This window comes from Moschus berezovskii, chromosome 14 (assembly GCF_049115385.1).
Source record: "Moschus berezovskii isolate FMDL1 chromosome 14, NW_MosBer_1.0, whole genome shotgun sequence".
In the NCBI taxonomy this organism is placed as follows: Eukaryota; Metazoa; Chordata; class Mammalia; order Artiodactyla; family Moschidae; genus Moschus; species Moschus berezovskii.
Window position 1 is genome coordinate 31787722 of NC_142473.1, and position 22770 is coordinate 31810491.

General features: G+C 42.5%; 1 protein-coding gene across 4 annotated transcripts in view; it reads right to left on the reverse strand.

Moving 5' to 3' along the window:
* SIK3 (SIK family kinase 3) overlaps nt 1–20809 on the reverse strand; it is a 280096-nt gene extending 259287 nt beyond the window's left edge. For all 4 annotated transcript variants that reach the window (XM_055423075.2, XM_055423073.2, XM_055423074.2 and 1 more), the window contains exon 1: nt 20501–20809. In XM_055423075.2, coding sequence (XP_055279050.2) covers nt 20501–20773 — 273 coding nt within the window. In that variant the 5' untranslated portion in view covers nt 20774–20809. The remainder of the gene's footprint in view (nt 1–20500) is intronic.
* Between the last annotated feature and the right edge of the window lie 1961 nt (nt 20810–22770).

Consider the following 22770-nt stretch of genomic DNA (forward strand, 5'->3'; position numbering starts at 1 on the left):
CGGAACGGAACGGATGGATGTAATGTATAACATGATAAATATAACTGATACTGCTATATGTTACATATGAAAGTTATTAAGAGAGTATATCTTAAGTGGGCCTTAGGAAGCATTACTACAAACAAATCCAGTGGAGGTGATGGAATTCCAGCTGTGCTCTTTCAAATCCTAAAAGATGATGCTGTTAAAGTGCTGCACTCATTATACCAGCAAATTTGGAAAACTAAGCAGTGGCCACAGGACTGGAAAAGGTCAGTTTTCATTCCAATCCCAAAGAAAGGCAATGCCAAAGAATGTTCAAATTACCTTACAATTGCACTCCTTTCACATGTTAGCAATGTAATGCTCAAAGTCCTTCAAGCTAAGCATCACTGGTAAATGAACCAAGAACTTTCAGATGTACAAGCTGGATTTAGAAAAGGCAGAGGAACCAGAGATCAAATTGCTTACATATGCTGGATCATAGAAAAACCAAGGGAACTTCAAAAAAAACATCTACTTCTGCTTCATTGACCATGCTAAAGCCTTTGACTGTGTGGATCACAGCAAACTGTAGAATATTCTTAATGAGATGTGAATACCGGACCACCTTATCTGCCTCCTGAGAACCTGTATGAAGGACAAGAAGCAACAGTTAGAAATGGACATGGAACAATGGACTGGTTCAAAACTGGGAAAGGAGTACATCAAGGCTGTCTATTGTCACCCTGCATATTTAACTTTTATGCAGAGTACATTGTGCAAAATGCTGGGCTGGATGAATCACAAGCTGGAATCAAGACTGCCAGGAGAAATGTTAACAACCTCAGATATGCAGATGACACCACTCTAATGGCAGAAATTGAAGAGGAACTAGATGAAGGCAAAAGATGAGACTGAAAAAGTTGGCTTAAAACTCAACAATTCAAAAATAAAGATCATGGTATCCAGTCCTATCATTTCATGGCAAATAGATGGGGAAAATGTGGAAACAGTGTCAGATTTCATTTTCTTGGGCTCCAAAATCACCGTGGACAGTGACTGCAGCCACAAAATTAAGACATTTGCTCCTTGGAAGAATCAGTTCAGTCGCTCAGTCATGTCTGACTCTTTGCGACCCCATGGACTGCAGCATGCCATTCTTCCCTGTCCATCACCAACTCCCAGAGCTTACGCAAACTCATGTCCATCAAGTTGGTGATGCCATCCAACCATCTCATCTTCTGTCGTCCCCTTCTCCTCCTACCTTCAATCTTTCCCAGCATCAGGGTATCTTCAAATGAGTCAGTTCTTCGCATTAGGTGGCCAAAGTACTGGAGCTTCAGCTTTAGCATCAGTCCTTCCAATGAATATTCAGGACTGATTTCCTTTAGGATGGACTGGTTTGATCTCCTTGCAGTCTAAGGGACTCTCAAGAGTCTTCTCCAAAACCAACAGTTCAAAAGCATCAATTCTTTGGTGCTCAGCTTTCTTTATAGTCCAACTCTCATATCCATACACGACTACTGGAAAAATAATAGCTTTGACTAGACAGACGTTTGTTGGCACAGTAATGCCAATGTTTTTTAATATACTATCTAGGTTGGTCATAGCTTTTCTCCCAAGGAGCAAGTGTCTTTTAATTTCACAGCTGCAGTCACCATCTGCAGTGATTTTGGAGCCAAGAAAATAAAGTCTGTCACTGTTTCCATTGTTTCCCCATCTATTTGCCATGAGGTGATAGGACCGGATGCCATGATCGTAGTTTTCTGAATGTTGAGTTTTAAGACAGCTTTTTCACTCTCCTCTTTCACTTTAATCAAGAGGCTCTTTGGTTCCTCATCACTTTCTGCCATGTGGGCGGTGTCATCTGCATATCTGAGGTTATTGATATTTCTCCCAGCAATCTTGATTCCAGCTTGTGCTTCATTCAGCCCAGCATTTCAAATGATGTACTCTGCATATAAGTTAAATAAGCAGGGTGACAATATACAGCCTTGAAGTACTCCTTTTCCTATTTGGAAACAGTCCGTTGTTCCATGTCCGGTTCTAACTGTTGCTTCTTGACCTGCACACAGATTTCTCAGGAGGCAGGTAAGGTGGTCTAGTATTGCCATCTCTTTAAGAATTTTCCACAGTTTGTTGTGATCTACATAGTCAAAGGCTTTGGCGTAATCAATAAGGCAGAAGCAGATGTTTTTCTGGAACTCACTTGCTTTTTCTATGATCCAACGGATATTTGGAAGGACAGCTATGATAAAAATGCAGAGACATCACTTTGCCAACAAAGGTCCATACACTCAAAGCTATAGTTTCTCCAGTAGTCATATATGGATATGAGAGTGGGACTATAAAGAAGGCTGAGCACTGAAGAATTGATGCTTTTGAACTGTGGTGCTGGAGAAGACTCTTGAGAGCCCCTTGGACAGCAAGGAGATCAAACCAGCCAAACCTAAAAGAAATCAACCCTAAATATTCACTGGAAGGACTGGTGCTGAAGCTGAAGCTCTAATACTTTGGCCACGTGATGTGAAAAGCTTACTCACTGGAAAAGACCCTGATGCTGGGGAAGTTTGAGAGTGAGAAGAGAAGGGGGCAGCAGACAATGGTTGGATGGCATCACTGACTCAATGGACATGAGTTTGAGCAAACTCTGGGAGACAGTGAAGGACAAGGAAGCCCGGAATGCTGCAGTTCATGGGGTCACAAAGTGTCAGACACAATTTATGACTGAACAACAACAGTATCCTAAGAGAAAGGATTTCACAAGGAAAAAAATTTTTCCATTTCTTTAACTTTTTTAATCTACATGAGATGATGGATGTTCACTAAACTCAGTGTGGTAATCATTTCACTAGATACGTAAATCAATTATGTTGTTCACCTTAAATTTACACAGCAATGCATGTCCATTAAATCTCAATAAAACTGTAACACTAAGTAAAAATTAAAAATAAGCAGCAGAGTATGTGGCATGATCCATTTTCAATGAAAAACAAAATTCTAACATGTGAATAGAAAAAATCTGATTATAAAATGTGAACAATGTTCTCTCTAGAGAGAAGGAATGTTCACTTTCGACATTATACACTTTGGGTAGAGTCTGATTATTTCATAAGACATGTGTATCAGATAGATACAAAGTTTTGTTTTTTTTTTTGAGACTCTGAGGCTGGGACTTCCCTGGTGGTACAGTGGTTAAGACTCTGTGCGTCCACTGCAGGTGGCATGGGTTCTATCCCTGGTCAGGGAACTAAGATCCCACATGCCCTGAAACCAAAAATAGAAAAAAGAGACTCTGAGGCTATAAAATGTCCTGGAAAAGGGAATACTATACCAAAGTGAGAAAATGGTTCAGAATGAACACAAACACACATTCACAACAGAACACATAATTTCAGAGTTAGAATAACTTTACAAATAAAGAAACAAGAACATGAAAATTTTAAACTTCTGTGCTGCAAACAAAACCATCAGGAAAGTGAAAAAACCCACGAGATGGGGAAGGATATCTTCATGTCATATATCTGATAAAGGACTTGTATCCAGAATATATAGACTTCTTATAACTCAACAGTAAAAGACAAATAACCCAACTAAAAAATGGGCAAGGAATCTAAACAGACCCTTCAAAGATCTACAAATGGTCACTTAGCACATGAAAAGATGATCAACACTAGGAGTTATAAGAGAAATGCAAATCAAAAGCCAGAAGGAACAACGACTTCACATCCATGTGGATGATAAGATCAAAAAAGAAAGAAAATAACAGGTTTCGGTATGCATGTGGAAAAACTGGAAGCTTCATACATTCCTAGTGGGAATGCAAAATGGTGCATCCATTTTAGAAAACAGTTTGGCAACTCCTCAAAAAGATAAACATGGAATGTTTATGACAAAGAAATTCCACTCCTTGGGCATATATGCCCAAAGTATCTGTCCAAGAGAAATGAAAACATGTGTCCACACAAAAATTTGTACACGAATGTTCATAACAGCACTGTTCATATTAGTCAAAAAGTGGAAAAATGCAAATGTCATCAAGTCATGAATGTACAGAATGCAATATATTCGTACAATGGAATATCATTCAGCCATAAAAAGGAAGGAAATTCTGACAGATGCTACAACATAGATGAAACTTTAAGACATGTTATATGAAAGAAGCCAGACACAAAAGGCCATATGTGATAAGATTCTATTTATATGACACGTCCAGAATGGGCAAATCTATAGAGACTGATTAGTGATTGATTAGGGTGCGGGGAGAGAGGTTGAAGACATGAACAGTGACTACTAATGAGTGGCTTCTTCTAGGGGGAATGAAAATGTTCTAAAATGGCTTGTGGTGATGGTTACACAACTCTGTGAATAGGCTAAAAGCAATGAATTGGGTGAATTGTACAGTATGTGGATTATATCTCGATAAAGCCATAGAAAACACATATACATTAAAGAGAAACTGGAAGCCCCATGAGGTTAACTGATGTGCCCAAAGAAAACTGCCAGGCTAGTAAAAACTGAAACTGGAAACACATGGGCTGACTCCCACAGCAATGGACAGTTTCCTTACTGAAACTGATTGGCCAGAAAGAGCTGGAAAAGCAGAAAACACCACTACTAGCAGCAGCAGCAGCAGCATAAGGAAAGGAAGAGAAGTTTAGGTAACACAACTGAAATGTTGTTTTCAAATTTTAATGTGACTCCAAAATGGGTTCTTGGCCCCAAAAAATCTAACAACCACTGATAGAAGAGGTTGTGACTCAGTGTAACAGTATAACAGCTCCTTTTACTAGGAGCTCAATTAGAGCAGGGCACGGGATGCAGCTGCTGGCTGAAAAGGAAGAAGGAAGATGAGATCAGAAGAGGCACTAGAGGCTGAAATCACCAGTCACTCTTCTGCATATGTCAAAGAGGTCAGTGAGTAACAATGCTTCAAACAAGTTTTATTCTTGGGGGGCAGAGGAACTGTAAAATCCTATACAGAGATCCGAAAGTATCATCTCAAAATTGAATTACCTCCCCGAATTACTATACACATATAAGATATTTAGGTATAATGAACAGGGTCGCTCTGCAGCTGACTTGGACACAAAGATCACTGCTGGAATACAACTGCCCCGTTTGACAAGAATAACAATATCACTGTTGAAGTAGAAATGGAATGGAAGCCAAGAACATACCATCACTAAAAACATTATTTCAAGGGTTTAGGAAAAAAAAAAAAATGAGCTACCAAAAAAAAAAATCATCTATTGTCAGAACATTGCTTATGCAACATTAGAACATTCTGACAGAAGGAAAGGACAACAGGAGGCAGGAAGCAGAAAGAAAGAAAAAATCCTGCAGGTGCCCAACTAATCCTAACAAGAAACAGCTCTGAGCCTGCCTTCCACAATAACAATCTTGTTCCCGTGGTATATGAACCAAAATTTCTCTTGCCAGGAACAGAAAACAACTGACTACATGAAAATGTCAGCTTGTTCCATGGAACACTACACTGGCAGTGAACAGATATAAACTTTTCAAACTACAAAGTTTTGGCTGTTTCCTCACCAAATTTTTAACATCACTGGCCCACAGTCAAATTCAGTCCAGTTTATGCAAACTCTTAACACAAGTGGACAAAAATACCGTGCTGCAGAATACACTATAAATAAAAGATTCTATAAAATATCTTGTCCTCAGATTTCTAACAATTTGGCTCATTTATAATTATAAAATTTGTATAGAAGCTCTCTTAATCCACCACCATCTCTCAACCAACCTGAAAAAAATAACTGATGCTTCCCTCTGTAAAATAGCAAGCCCCAGCAATGCAAACCAGCCTCAAATTAATAGCCACTCATTCTAATCCTGGATATTTTTTCCTGCTCCCATCCATTAAGTTGCATGCTTACCAAGAATTAATTGTTTTTTCCCCAAATCTATTTATACCAGTTGCTCTTGCTATTACAGCAATGCAATTAGCTATATAAACTGATGAGAAACCCAGGAGAAAAGACAGACATGCTTTTTTGAAAATTAGGCTGAATGTTTAAAATGACTTGGTAAAGTCACAGTACATGTGGATGCATGTGTATTCAGTTGCTAAGTCATGTCCAACTCTTTGCAACACCATGGACTGCAGCACATCAGGTTTCCCTGTCCTTCACTATCTCCCGGAGTTTGCTCAAACTAATGTCCATTGAGTTGATGATGCCATCCAACCATCTCATCTTCTGTCATTCCCTTCTCCTGCTCTCAATCTTCCCCAGCATCAGGGTGTTTTCCAGTGAATCAGCTCTTTATATCAGGTGGCCAAAGTACTAGAGCTTCAGCATCAATCCTTTCAATGAATATTCAGGGTTGAATTCCTTTAGGATTGACTGGTTTGATCTCCTTGCTGTCCAAGGGACTCTCAAGAGTCTTCTCCAGCACCACAGTTCAAAAGAATCAATTCTTCAATGCTCAGCCTTCTTTATGATTCAACTCTCACATCTGAACATGACTACTGGAAAAACCATAGCTTTGACTACCTGGTCCCTTATCAGTAAAGTGACATCTCTGCTTTTTAATACACTGTCTAGGTTTGTCACAGCTTTTCTTCCAAAAAGCAAGCATCTTTTAATTTCATAGCTGCAGTCACCATCTGCAGATATTTTGGAGCCTAAGAAAATAAAGTCTGTCACTTTTTCCATTGTTTCCCCATTTCTTAGTCATGAAGTGACAGGACTGGATGCCATGATCATAGTTTTTTGAATGTTGAGTTTTAAGCCAGCTTTTTGACTCTCCTCTTTCACATTCATCAAGAGGCTCTTTAGTTCCTCTTCCCTTTCTGTCTTTAGAGTGGTGTCATCTGCATATCTGAAGTTGTTGACATTTCTCCTGGCAGTCTTGATTCCAGCTTGTGATTCATCCAGCCCAGCAATTCGCACTATGTACTCCACATAGAAGTTAAATAAAAGATACACAGCCTTGATGCACTCCTTTCCCAATTTTGAACCAGTCCATTGTTCTATGTCTAGCTGCTGCTTCTTGATCTGCATACTGGTTTCTCAAGAGGCAGGTCAGGTGGTCTGGTATTTCCATCTCTTTAAGAATTTTCCAGTTTGTTGTGATCCACACAGTCATAGGCTTTACCGTAGGCAATGAAGCAGAAATAGATGTTTTTCTGGAACTCTCTTGCCTTTTCTATGATCCAACAGATCTTGGCAATTTGATCTCTGGTTCCTCTGCCCTTTCTAAATCCAGCTTGTACATCTGGAAGTTCTCAGTTCACGTACCGTCAAAGCCTAACTTGAAGGATTTTGAGCATTATCTTTTTTTTTTTTTTAATGCAACAAGCGTAAAAGACAGGGATAGGAGAGAGAAACAAAAACTCAAGAAAGAGTCTATGTTCAAATTGCTTCACAAAATGCCTTTAAATTGCTACTCTGCTTTAAAAAGGCAAAACAAAACTGGAAATCATAAATGATGAACTATGGGTATGTTTAACACAAATAAGATGACAGAACTCTAATCAAGATATCAATATACAGAGAAAGGCCTACAGCAAAAGATTAGCAAACATGTTTCTTAGACAAACTGCAAAGAAAAAGAGGGGACATGTATAGAGTAAAACAAATAATTCTTTTTAAAAATATAAAAGTTAAGGGACATCAATCAATTATAAAGTATGGACTTTATTTAGACCCTGATTCAAACAAACAAGTGGTTAAAAAAGAAAAAAAGTAAACGTGTGTATATATATATTGTATACATTTATGACAATCAGAGAAATTTTAACACTAATTTGATACTTAATGACATCAGGGAATTATTGTTAATTGTTTTAGGTAGGATAATAGTACCTGGGTTATGTTTTTTTGAAAAAGAATCCTCCTCTATTTAGAGATACATGTCAAAACATTTACAGATGAAATAAGATTCTGGGAATTATTTCAAAATAAACTAGGGAGAAAAGAGAGGCTGGAAGTGATATGTACGAAGACTGACCATGAGGTGATTAACTGCTTTTAGTGGGTAGTAGGCCAATGAATATTGAAGAAGGAAATGGCAACCCACTCCAGTGTTCTTGCCTGGAGAATCCCAGGGACGGGGGAGCCTGGTGGGCTGCCTTCTAAGGGATCACACAGGGTCGGACACGACTGAAGCGATGCAGCAGCAGCACGTCAATGAGGGGTTCATCATATGATTCTTTTTACTTTTGCTTACGTTTGAAATTTTCCATAATGAACACTTTTTTAAAAAGACTAGTGGATTAATGCATATTTATATTTTAAATTAAAATAAAATATTAAAAGTATATATGTATCATTATTTCTGACTTCCCTGTTTCATTCATTTCTTTCCCCTAATTAACTAAGAAAATCATAATCCAAACTTATTGTATTAAAGCCCTTCTGTTGGAAATAAAAGGGCATATTGTCAGATGCCCAAAATACAGCAGTGGGTACCCCCAAACACTGTAACAACAATAGTCCATATGGCCCAATTACCACTGAAAACCTCTTAAATAACACATAAAGTATGGTAAATACAACAAATCCAGGCATAAGACTGGTGCATCACCACATTTATTCACATGATTATTTCCTTTATAATTTCCTTTATCATATTTTTACCATTAAAAAAAAGAGAGGAGTAATTTACAAGTTTCATCAATCTCAGAAATCCTCCCTCAGGTCTGCCACAAAAGTTATTTAAAAATCAAAGATTCAGGTAATCAGAATCTCTTTCTCATCAACATTTCTTCTTGCCTTCAACAGCTCCTCCAATTTAAGTTTATGCCTCTTTGTGAAAGATCAGGAGAGAATGATGATTCATAAAAAACAACTTAGAAGATTAGAGTCACACTTTTTTCCTTCCTCATCCAGGTTTGGTTCAGAAGAAGGACTAGGCAGTAGCTCCAGCCCTCTTTTAATGGGTTCCATATCTATCGCCCAAGGTTTACAGGTGCAGCGGGGAGGAACAGCCCTGCCTTCCAAGAAAAACGCAGAAGGGAGACAATAAAGAAAAAAATGTTTCTGGTGGGCTAACCCTGGCACAGTCTTTCTGGAAAGCAATGTGCCAATATATGTATCAGGTGTCTTAAAAGCATGTGTATTCTCTCGCCAATAATTTCATATCCAACCATCTATCCTGAGCAAAAAATCAGAAATGCATCTAAGATTCATACACAAAAATGGTCACCACAGCAAATTTCCAACAGTGAAAAACTGGGAAGAACCTTAAAATATGAAAAAGGTCAAAAAATAACAGCGATCATACAATGGCAAAGGTCTGTATACAAAGGTCCTTCTAGTCAAAGCTGTGGTTTTTCCAGTAGTCATGTACAGATGTGGGAATTGGACCACAAAGAAGGCTGAGCACTGAAGAATTGATGCTTTCAAACGGTGGTGCTAGAGAAGACTCACTAGAAGGACTGATGCTGAAGCTGAAGCTCCATGGCCACTTGATGCGAACAGCCAACTCACTGGAGAAGACCAATGCCGGGAAAGACTGAGAGCAGGAGGAGAAGGGAGAGACAGAGGATGAGCTGGTTGGATGGCATCATCAACTCAATGGACATGAGTCTGAGCAAACTCCGGGAGATAGTGAAGGATAGAGGAGCCTGGTGTGCTGCTGTCCACGAGGTCAAAAAGAGTTGGACACAACCAAGAGACTGAACAACAGCAACGATACAATGGCAAAGTACACATCCATTAAAATTGATGTTTACAAATAGTTTCGAATGATGAGAAAATACCTATAATGATAAGGGGGAGGAATAAAACAGAATATCAGTATGATCCTAATTATATCCTGCAAAGAATTAATAACTATTGCCTGTGGGTGACAGGATGATGTGTGATTTTTTTTCCTTCTGCTTCTTTATAAGTTTCCCCAATAATAACTGGAAAAAAAGAGCAAGGTGGTAGAAGAGAGCCCGTAATAATAAGCAATTGGGTTGAAATAAGACAATTTACACTCCAGACCTCTTGTAGTCCGCCTCTATCAGGTCTGAGCAGCAAGCATTCAATTGCTCCTTTAACTTAACACTTTGCCCACTCCGAGAAGAATAACACTTATCCTCTTGTCTTCTAGTATCAGCAGTTGCTACTTTTTGCCTACAGATAACACAAAAAATACTACAAATATTGTATATTAATGCATATATATGGAATCTAGGAAGACTGTATGGATGAACCTATTTGCAGGGCAGCAGTGGAGACGCAGACATAGAGAAAAGTCTTATGGACATGGGCAGCGGGGAGGAAGGAGAGGGTGGGACAAAAGCAGAGAGTAACATGGAAGCATATACACCACCATATGTAAAACAGATAACAAATGGAAATTTGCTATATGACTCAGGGAACTCAAACCAGGGTTCTGTGACAACCTACAGGGATGGAAAGGGACGGCAGGTGGAAGGGAGGTTCAAAAGGGAGGGGACATATATATACCAATGGCTGACTCATGTTGGTGTATTCTGAAAGTCGCTCAGTCGTGTCCAACTCTTTGGGACCCCCATGGACTTATACAGTCCATGGAATTCTCTAGGCCAGAATAATGGAGTGGGTAGCCTTTCCCTTCTCCAGGGGATCTTCCCAACCCAGGGATTGAAGTCAAGTCTCCCACATTACAGGCCAATTCTTTACCAGCTGAGCCACAAGGGGAGCCCAAGAATACTAGAGTGGGTAGCTAATCCCTTCTCCAGTGGATCTTCCCAATGCAGGAAACAAACCAGGGTCTCCTGCATTACAGGTGGATTCTTTACCAACTGAGCTATCAGGGAAGCCCAATGATGATGTATGGCAGAGGCCAACACAATATAATGAAGCAATTATCCTTCAATTCAAAATAAATAAATTTATTTTTTTAAAAATACTACTTGAATTAATTCATTAAAGGTAAGGCCCAATAAAAGTAACTCCCTGAAATTAAGGACCAGTGGCAGAAAAATACTAGTTGCTTTAATCAGATCACTTAGTATAAAGAACAAGTGGGAACCCCAGCAAACAGTATGAAGTTACTTCAGGAAACGCCAGCAGCAGAAGACAGACAAGTGGGTCTGCAAGGAAAAGCTCCAAGGCAGAAGACGAAAAAACAAGGTGCTGGCGGACTACCCTGACTGCGCCCGTGGGAGCTCCTCAAGGTGGTGACCCACGGGGAGCCTGGGTGTGAAAGAACTTTCCCCTTAAAATGAGGGGCTTGAATTTAAACTGCAGGATTTAATGAAGTTATAATGAACTTATTAATAATGAAAGTTTGAAATATGCCAAAAATAACTTGCCCAGAAAGGCGGTAAAATCTCTTTACCTAGAGATTTGTGAGAAAAAAGTAGAAAATTACTTTCCTTTAACATCTTAACTGGAGATAGAAAGTTTCTGTAATAAAACTCTAAGATGCATTAAGAGTATTAAAAAAAGTTAAGTCAGATCTCTTTTTTTTTTAATCCTTACATTTATTCCCTAAATGAGTATTTACCAGCATTGTAGTAGGCATGGGACACACAGCAGCAAACACCAACTGAAAACGCCTGCCCTCATGGAGGTGAACTTCAGTCATCACACCGTGTGCGCCTCCTGCTGCTGCTGCTGCTGCTAAGTCACTTCAGCCGTGTCCGATTCTGTGCGACCCCATAGACGGCAGCCCACCAGGCTCCGCATCCCTGGGATTCTCCAGGCAAGAACACTGGAGTGGGTTGCCATTTCCTTCTCTAATGCATAAAAGTGAAAAGTGAAAGTGAAGTCACTCAGTTGTGTCCGACTAGTAGCGACCCCACGGACTGCAGCCTATCAGGCTCCTCTGTCCATGGGATTTTCTAGGCAAGAGTACTGGAGTGGCTTGCCATTGCCTTCTCCAGTGCGCCTCCTAACAAGCCCTAAGAGTTAGGGGTTTTCTTGTTTTAATTTTTTAGTAAAATGATTTTTAGAAATTTCAAGCATATGACAACACTCCCAGAAAACAAAGAGCACCAAGCATTTGGACTGATCAAGAGAAGCCCTTAATAAACATTAGAGAAACAAAACTAACAAAACTGTGTGGATGAGGCACTGGCGTGACAGGAAGACAACTTCACTACAGACAAGTCTGCACTTTTTTAATTCTGTGCCATTCATTCCTAGTTTTTGATAAACAATTTTTCAAGAGTTTATTGGCTGGATGGATGGAATGAATTAAATGTAAATCTTCTTCTCCAAAAATTCAGTCTCAAGAAATGTGCTAAGGGAACCTAAAATTTCACATTCAAGTTTTCTGGAGGGAGCAAAGAGAAGTAAAGCATACTACTGGTAAGTACAGACTGAAACTAGGCAGAAATTTGAGGATTTCTCAGAAATTCCAAACCAAAACCTAAATATAGTTTAAGATAACTGGCCAAAAGTATCCAACTGAGTGAGCCCAGCCTACACAGTGGCGCTTAAACAGGCGATGGGTTTGAGTCTCCTTCCTTTTCAGTTTCTGGGAAACGAGGCTGAGTATTTGCAATCTGATTCCTAAGTCTCTGAGACAGTAAATTCTGAGATAAAATACTTACCAGTGTGGCTAAAGACTCCTGGTCTACCGTGGATCACACACCTCCTAAACAGAAACTGTTTCTAATAACTATGCCACAGTTCATTCAATAGTTTTGTCCTCAGCTGATGGAATTTTTAACTCTAAACATCCAAAAGAAACTCTTTCAAGTTAATACATCCAAAACCATTGAGGGCTTCTCAAAGACACTGCCAAAGCCATTTATTTAACAAGTATTTATTACATTGGAACAAAAGTCCATGAGAATGTATATAATTTTCATCCTCTGGATGTTATCAGTCATCCACAGACTATACTATAGTATGACTATACTATTATGCCAGAAGGGACCAATTTACTCACTGTTAGACAGGAGAAGGTAGGGACTCAACCTGACGGGTGAGATCATTCACCTGTGGAACAGGCCAGAGCTTTCAGATCAGAAATTAGAACCAGGTAAGGGCAGCTCTAGATAAATGGTCCTCTTGGCCCTCACCTGTATCATCAATGTATGTATCTTGGTGACCAGTTCTCTTCATGAGTTATAAGATGGCACCATCCCCTGGGAACTGGTAGTGATCTGGTAAATAGAGAGTCCATCTAAGAAAGGTACCTTCAAAGACAGACCAGACCAACCCAACACCGCAAAAGTATCATTACTCCTATTCCCTGGGTGTGAGCTAGATATAGTGGCAAAAGAAAACTATATAAGGCAGACTGTGTTTATGGTCATTGCTTTTTCCGTGCTTCTTTCTTTTTACTTCTTCAGCATTTTTTAAGTCTTCACTGAATTTGTTACAATACTGTTTCTATGTCTATTGGTTGTGAGGTATGTGGGATCCTAGCTCCCTGACCAGGGACTGAACCCACATCTCCTGTGTCTCCTCCATGGCAGGTGGATTGTTTATTGGCTGAGCAAAGTCTAAGATTCTAAATTCTGTTAAGTCCATCTTTCCGGACTCTGAAAAAAAGAGTTGGAATAGCACATCTCTAAGATAAAGACGCTTACTCCTTGGAAGGAAGGTTATGACCAACCTAGATAGCATATTAAAAAGCAGAGACATTACTTTGCCAGCAAAGGTCCGTCTAGTCAAGGCTATGGTTTTTCCCGTGGTCATGTATGGATGTGACAGTTGGACTGTCAAGAAAGCTGATCGACGAAGAATTGATGCTTTTGAACTGTGGTGCTGGAGAAGACTCTTGAGAGTCCCTTGGACTGCAAGGAGATCCAACCAGTCCATTCTAAAGGAGATCAATCCTGGGTGTTCATTGGAAGGACTGATGCTAAAGCTGAAACTCCAATACTTGGGCCACCTCATGCGACAAAATGACTCATTGGAAAAGATTCTGATGCTGGGAGTGATTGGGGGTGGGAGGAGACGGGGACGACAGAGAATGAGATGGCTGGATGGCATCACCGCCTCGATGGACATGAGTGTGTGTGAGAATTGGTGATGGACAGGGAGGCCTGGCGTGCTGTGATTCACGTGGTCGTGCAGAGTCGGACATGACTGAGCAACTGAACGGAATGGAAGATCTTTCTTCCGTTCCGTTCAGTTCAGTTCAGTCGCTCAGTCGTGTCTGACTCTGCGCGACCCCATGAATCACAGCACGCCAGGCCTCCCTGTCCATCACCAACTCCCAGAGTTCACTCAAACTCATGTCCACAGAGTCGGTGATGCCATTCAGCCATCTCATTCTCTGTCGTCCCCTTTTCCTCCCGCCCCCAACCTTTCCCATCATCAGAGTATTTTCCAGTGAGTCAACTCGTCGCATGAGGTGGCCGAAGTATTGCAGTTTCAGCTTTAGCATCAGTCCTTCCAATGAACACCCAGGATTGATCTCCTTTAGAATGGACTGGTTGGATCTCCTTGCAGTCCAAGGGACTCTCAAGAGTCTTCTCCAACACCACAGTTCAAAAGCATCAATTCTTTGGCGATCAGCCTTCTTCACAGTCCAACTCTCACATCCATACACGACCACAGGAAAAACCATAGCCTTGACTAGACGGACCTTTGTTGGCAAAGTAATGTCTCTGCTTTTTAATATACTATCTAGGTTGGTCATAACCTTCCTTCCAAGGAGTAAGCGTCTTTTCATTTCATGCCTGCAATCAGCATCTGCAGTGATTTTGGAGCTCAAAAAAACAAAGTCTGACACTGTTTCCACTGTTTTTCCATCTATTTCCCATGAAGTGACCCCAAATCGACAACTATTTGTTGGCTGATCATGTTTACTTTGCATATAAAATGTATGCCATTCTCTTATAGTGTGAAAGAACAGAAGGTGTTAAAATTTAACACTTCCCCTATCTGAAGAAATGAATCAGAAGAAGCTTTTTTACCCTAAGCCATAAAATATCCAAAATGAGTTTTTTAAGACATAAATCAGATAACATCAGTGCTCTGCCTTGATACCCCCTGAGGTCAATCCCTTATTTCATACCCAATTCCATAAAATGGCCTGTAAGACCCCTATGATCTGGCCCCTATCTAACCCTCTGATCTCAATTCCTCACCATCCCTTCTCTCACTGACTAAGCGCTTAGGCATCCAGACCTTGGGTCTAATCTTCAGACAAACCAAGTTCATTTCTATCCAAAGGCCGCTGCACGTGCCATTCCTTTTTCCTAATCTTCCCAAGCTGGCTCTTTCTCATTATTCAGGTGATCAGCTCAAATATCACCACCCTGGAAAGGCCTTCCCTGACACTCGATCTGAAGCAGCACCCTGCCACAGACACTCTCTAGCCCATTTATTTTTTTCACAGTATTTGTCACTCTATATAGTTATTTGTTTACATGCTTCTCATCTGTCTCCTCCCATAAGAAAATAAGTTCCAAGAAGGCAACAGCTTTTTTCTCTCTCATTCATGGGGTATTCAAGAGCCAGAGTAGAACCCTGGCACAAAATCTGCATTCAGTAAATACCTGCTGAATGAATGAATGGATAACAGAAAAGTTTCAGAAAACTTCCATTACTATGCAGAGAGGTTTTAGGTGTTTTTTAGACCTACAGAGACGCTGGTAGAAAGAACACGTATCTTTTTCTTTCCAGAGCATCCATTTTGTTCTCTTTTATGCCACGAACTAGGAAACATTAGCCAGACTGATGCCTGGAAAATGAAAACAGCACTTCTGGCACAGAAATAACTAGTCTGGGCACCTCTGGCTTGAGCCAGATCTCTGACTTTCTAGGGAGCTGGCACCAAAGTCAAAATGTTAAACAGCTTTGATGCTGAAAGTGGAATGCTGCTATTCTGACTCTGGAGAAACTAATCCAAATCATTCTTAGCTCTTCACAAAGTTTCAACAAATCTCTATCAAAATGAAGTTAGTCATCTTTCAACAGTCATTTCTAGATTATCCAGAGCTGGAACTATTCTCCTCCAACGTAACTAATATTCATCTTTAATTTCAATTTCTTTTTGACATAATTCTCTTTTCTATTTACTAATGAATCTTGTTTTCAGCCTTCTAACGAGCACAAGCATCATCCTTAGAGTAAAAACAATACAGTTAGCCCACTCTGAGTTGTTCTTCTCATGGAAATGAGTGCACTAAACCACAGAGCACACAAACGTGTCCTGGCTGATCAGTATTTGGAATGGGGTCATGGGGCAAAATGTTTTCTCTGCATAATATCTAAAGTTAAGAATCCTGACCTTGGCCTAATAAGTAGCACACCCTGCACCCAAGTGTCCTTAGGCTTACAGGAATATTTCTTCATATTCTCCATGAAATTTAAGGAGTTCTCTGGAGAAAACACTGCAAACTCTGCTCTGTCACCAATGTGACAAAGTGTAGCTATACAAACACCCTAAGTATTCAAGGCAAACCAAATAAAACCAGTATTAGTCACAGTTTTCATGAGACAAGTCTCATAAGTGTTTGAAAAATTTAATGAGAAATTATGTTTTTAAATGTCAATTTCATGAAATTAGCCCAAAGTCCACAGGAATTAAATTTACTCTTCAAAGAGGCACCAGAAATAATAGCAAACTATTTTTTACCCTGAAATCACATCATCAGGATAACATCTACCTACACAAAACAAATGGCACGTGCAATCATGAACTGTTCCAAAGGGGATGAAAAGCAAACAAGGGGAACCATGTCTTACTCATCTTTGTTCCAACAGTATCTGATGATGATGATGAAGAAGATGGTGATAACATCTACCATATGCCTACTAGATACCAGGCACATTTGTTCTCAAAGTTTCACATATATTATTTTATTTAATCTTCGTAACACCCTAATTTGTGAGCAAAGTATTGATACTATTGTCATCTCATTTTATACATGAAGAAATCCAAGCACAGACAGGTTAAACTACCCAGCTATTAACTAGCAGAAGACCCAAACCCAGGCAGTCCCATCCAAAGCTCAAGCTCTTCCCACAAACCAATAAACACACAAGTGATGTATATTTATTAAAATACATTTTTAAACTATTTGACCAATGACTTTTATAGTCATGGATACTTTCTTTTTAATCCATACAAAATATACCTATTCTTTGTTTCCATTCACCCAGCCAGTGAAGGCATAATTAGGCACAGGCAACCAACTATAAACAACTGACAGTAGAAAATCTTTTTTTTTTTAATCTTCTGAATATTTCATAGTGTCCTACCAAAAGAAGAGGACCAACGAAGCTCAAACCGAGGCTCCACAAAAGCGAACTCAAAGAAGCTGGGACAAAGACAACCAGGGTGAGCTGCTGACCAAAGTATGTCACAGACGCACATTTTCTCCTGGTAACCGCTCTGCAGAGGCGCTGTGAGCACTGCAGTGCTGCCAGTATTAAGGCTGAGCTCATGAATGCCGTGCTGCAAAAGTCACCAACAACTGAACAGGAAAATATTTCCCGTTCCCTACTTGTTTTATTCATCCCAGGGTCCTGATCTAGGAGGTTTGAGAGTTAACAGAATTTGCCAAGGGCCAGCTTTACCACTTATTGTTGGACAGAGCACGGTAGCTTGGTCAATAAATAAAGTTTACTTTAGCCTCCTGGTCTGTGGAATAGGTAGTGTGTGTAAGAAAACGTGACCACAAATATTTCTTTGATGTTCAGAAAACACCTACTACCTATTTCAACCTCTTTCAACCAACACAAATATCATCTGAATTACCTGAGTCTGATGGTTACATATGGTTATAGGAAAAACCCAGACCATTCAGTGGCTGACAGGGAGCAGAAAGAGAAAAAAAAATTAAATACCTCTAAAAGACAAAACAAACAAACAAACAAAAAGATACATTCTGAAAACAGAAGAGGAAAAAAAAAAATAGGTGAAAATAGGTGACTCTCTTTGGTTCCAAGTTACCTGACTGCAGAAGTAAGATAAACGCTGCAGTGCACGGGAGGAAAAATCTATCTACCTGAGTAACAACAGCAGCTTCTGCAACTGCCAATACCCAGGCATCTTCCTTGCCATTATATAACCAAACCCTGGCCTTAATAGGCCATTGTACCATATGTCAACAGTTGTTAGACACATCTGAGCTGCAAGCATCTGAGAAACCTTTCCAAAGTGGATTCAGATAAGCAAGAAGAGGCCAAAATATGTTCCTCATTTACCCAGGGCACATGACAACTCCTTGTGAATTAAGCTTCACGCGTGTCGGCAGAGTAATTTAGGCAGCGCAAGACAGGGTGCCTGTAACTCGGAAATTGCACGCTGCTACAGAAACACAAATGAGTGCTGGTGTGGTCCCGTCACACATGCAACCCATTGTCCAAGCCATTTCAGCCTCATTCAAGATTCTGAATATTTCCATACATAGGAATTGCATAACTGCTGACCACAAATGATCAAAGATAAAAACCAGCATCAACAGTGACACCCGTTTATAAACAAGCTGATGTTTAAAATGCTGCAGTCCTAAAGAATACCAACAACTTAGAGAAAAACTCAGACACACACACACACACACACACAGGAAAATTAGAAAGCGGGCAGACCAGCCATAATTAGCCACTGGCTTTGCTGACTACTGAAGATAGAAATGACTCTATTATGTACAAAGCCAAGAATCAACTGTTTGCAATTACATTTACAAAAACACTGAACCCTCTGTCCTAGATTTTTTTCATCATTATTTTGGTGTATCCAAGGGCTGGGCGATACAGAACTCTTTAAATCATAGATACCATAAACCAGGCAGCCAATTAAGTTCATAGAGTCCATCCCCCAGATGTCAGAGCAAAATAATCACAGAAGCCCAAGTGATTACTTAGGTGGGAGGGGGAGTGCGTGGAAAAGGAAATACCAAAACAAGGAACAAGGCTGGAACAATTAGAGTTGTTTGTAAACATAAATTTGTCTTGGCTAACTGTAAACACAATAGGAAACACTCAGAGAGGCAGGGATGCACCAGAGTCTTGGTTCAGTCCACTCCCTGTCAGGGTCTGAGTGTAGCATCAGGAAACCTTGGACTCTGGTATCTCATTCAGCTCAGACCTGCAGACTTGAGGCCCTCTGATAAAAACTGAAAAAAAAAAGGCTGAAGGGGGCCCCCCCAGAGGAAGTGAAACTGACCAATCAATTTTCCACAGCCACCCACCCCACAACCCTGGTAAGAAGGGCCCTTTAGAGTCTGACAGAAAGGAGGGAAAAAGGAACTTCAGGTCGTAACTGAGAGGGAGAGAAGGCAGAGATAAGTCACTGCCTTGTGAAAACAAGTGACTGCCATACAAGCGAAAACAAGGCAGGGGGCAAGAACCAAAGACTAGGCTGAGGAGGTGAGGGGAATTGATGTGGCTTTGGTAGGAAGCAGCAGCAGCTGTAAGGGTTCTTCATCGAGCTGAGGGAAACACAAATTGCAGTTTTAAATATAATGAATGACTTCACCGAAAGTGTTCATTCAAGTGAGAGATGGAGCAAAGAAAGAAATCTGAAGTATAAATGGGTTCTAGGAGTCCTATCAAAACCAAGCAGTTCCTCCTGGTGTCTTCGATGCCAAGACTCCCAGTGAAGAAGGCCACAGGAAAGAACTAACCTTATTTCCTCCAAAAACGAATTTTGTAGGTAAAATTTTAAACATGTACGGTTATGGCTTCTTAATTGACCTTGCCAATTTCACCACCACTGCTCCACAAATCCCTTGGGAACCAAAGGGCCCAATGAATGTCCGGATTCTTCACACAGCTCCCCAGTCACCAGGCTCACCCTCACCACTGACAGCCCACCCTGGGTTCTATAAACTGTACAGTTCTGGACCCTCCAACAACTAAATATAACCAGCAATCCAGTTCTCCCAAATTGTTTAACCCCTGATTACCTAGGGCCCCCACAAAGCGGGGTACCCCTGGGTCTCTGTTCCCTGACCCCTTTCCTGTGGAAAAGCAAAGTAATTTTTTTCCTCCTTATTTCCCCATTTTTTTCATCGCCTCCTCCAATAATCTTGTCTGTCCTCAGTCTCTCATTCCCACCATCTAGCAGTCTTGGGCGACCAAATGCTGACTGGTGCCGCTGTCATAAGGTACCAGGTCCCTCACACCTCCCAGTACCTTGTCCCCCACCTCAAGACCCCAGCCATCCTTCTTCCCCTCAAAAGCCCACCTGTGTCCGTTTCACCCCGGTTTTCCCCCATCCTCCTGGTCCACATTTCCTATTCCCCTGTCCTCATTCCCGCAGGATTTCCTAATTTCTGGGTTCAGAGGCTTCGCAGCTTACTGTCTCCTGGCTCCGGGAGAGCTGCAAACGTCTTCTTTCTCATCACCCCTGCCACGACCCTCCGCACAGCCCGGGGAGCCCCCTGCTCATCCCTGGCGCTCTGGTTCCCGGTCCCCGCGCTCAGGGGCCGCTCTGCGCCCCCTCGGCTGTGCAGTCACCGTCTCCCGGGTCCCCCGGCGCCCCCCGCCTCCTGCTCTCCGTCTCCTCACTCTTGCCCGACGACCCCCTACCCGCTTCCCTGGTCCCCAACGCACTCCCGAGCCCGGCTCGCGGCGCCGGCCCCTCCACCGCGGTGTCGCGGGGCTCCCCTTCCCCCGCCGCACTCGGACGGTCCCGGGCCGCGCAGCCCCGCCGCCGCCCGGTCCCGCCGCGCCACTACCTTGGCCTTAGTGACGAGGTGCGTGGCGCGCTTGACCACCGCGAAGTTGCCCTTGCCGATGGTGCGGTCGATCTCGTAGTAGCCGATGCGGGCAGGCACCGGCCCGCGGGAGGCCGGGGCTGGGGGACGCGGCGGGCCAGCCGCCGGGGGCACAGCGGCGGGGGCGGCCGGGGGTCCCGCGGCGGGCGGAGGCAGCAGGCGGCCGGCCGGCCCGGCGCCCCCCGCTCCGGCCCCGGCAGCCCCGCCAGCTCCGCTCGCCGCCGCCGCCGCCATCTTGTTGTGCAGTGAAACCTCCGGGGCCGCGGGGAGCCGGCGGCGGGGGGGCGGAGAGGGGGCGGGGGGCGGGAAAAGAGGTGGAGGGGGCGGCGGACGTCACTCCGGGAGGCGGAGCGCCCGCGCCGCCGGGGCCCGGAGCCATGGCAACCTGTCGTCACGTGCCGACGCGCGTCACTGCCCGGAGCCATGGCAACCATGACCTCACCGGCTAGCTCGACCTTCCCGCGTGGGCCCGGTTCCTCCGGCGCCGGCTCCCGGGTGCCCCCCTCCGGGGAGGACACAGTGGGTACCGCAAGTGTGCCAGCCAGTTCCAAGCCATCGCAGCGTTGCCCGAGTCGGGGGGTGCTTGTGCCTGATCCGAAACCTGCCCTCGATCCTCGCGGAAACTGCTAATGTCACCCCCTACTGTGACCTCTGTCCCAGTTCGGCAGTCACCTAGCCTCCTTTAAAGCAAAGCATTTCCTCATCATCAAAAATATTAGCACTGTCCCACTTTAGCCCTTGAGGCCCCAAAGCCAGGAACAACTACATTACTGAAGCAACTGTAACCAAGTCGGTAGCGAGGCAGGGGAATTCTTCAGTAAAATTCCTTCCTCTTACAACCTGGTACAACCAATCTAATTGTCACCGAATGTAGAAGAATAGGGAAACTAGGATTTGCGTGTTCAAGGGCGGAGAAACCAGCCCAAACACGCATTTCAGTCATTGGGTGGGTGAGGGCCAGAGCAGGGACGTCATTTTCCTTCCTCCCACCACTTCTCTGAACAATTCTATAGCTAGATGATTGTCAAAGTGCATGCATCCTATTTCTGTCACTTGTATAACCCTGGTGAAGCAATGTGCGCATTGTCCAGTGAGTCACCTCATGCTTAAGGACGATTGGTCTGTTGGGCAAAATAAATAAGTAAATAATAAAATAAAAATTCCACCCCTACCAGCGACTCTCCAAGGCCATTAAAGGTGATCAAATCAAATTCCAACAATAAATCTCATATCCCTTTTCTCTTCTCTGTTATCTGCCTTTCTGCACCCTCCAGAGCCCTCACCAGCTCGTAGGTTTCCCCCTTCCTTTCTCTCCTCCCTCTATTAAGTAGATTGGCTTTAACAGCTTCAGGTAAGGCTGAGGAAGGGTAGGCTACTTGGCTATCAATAACAAGATGTTCTGGGCAGGCAAGGGCTTCCCCAGTGGCTCAGGGGTAAAGAATCTGCCTGCAATGCAGGAGACTTGGGAGATGTGGGTTCGATCCCTGGATAGGGAAAATCCCCTGGAGAAGGAAATGGCAACCTATTTCAATATTCATACCTGGGAAATCCTGTGGACAAAGGAGCTTAGTGGGTTATATCCAAAGGATCACAAAAAGTTGGACACAACCAAGCTTGCACACATACTAGGGTGGCAGTGTGGGGAGGAGGGAAGTCTATGAACAGGCCAATGTTGAAATGTATTCCACTTTCCAATCCTGATTCCCCTATATCTTATGTCTCTCTTAGTGGCAGAACTGTTGTCAGGTCACTACATGTACAATACTAAAAACTGACACCCAGAGCACCGTGAATGTGTGAGAAGCAGAGCACCTATTCACTCCCTCTGACCAAAAGATAATTTATTAGCTCTCTGATTCCTCATCTGACTGTGAGTAATCGCTGGGACTAGGACAGGACAGGGAGGTCATTCCACAATTGCCTTGAATCAATCCCCTGGTGGCTGTTTCAAATTGCCAACACAATTAACACTAATTGGCTTCTTTACTAGCAAATGAGGATAAGGATGAAGTGGTCCTCAGCTTCTGGCACTGGTTAAGCCCTTTCGTGGGCTGAGCTCATTCAATCCCAGATAAATGATGGTGTGCAGCCAGCCTCTTTTACCATTTTGACCCTACTCACCTGCCTCTAACAGGAACTGTATATTAACTTTGGTGCCGGGCCCGAGGGTCCTAGTTTTACCATCTCCCTAAGGAAAGGAAGACGGAGAAGGCAATGGCAAGCCACTCCAG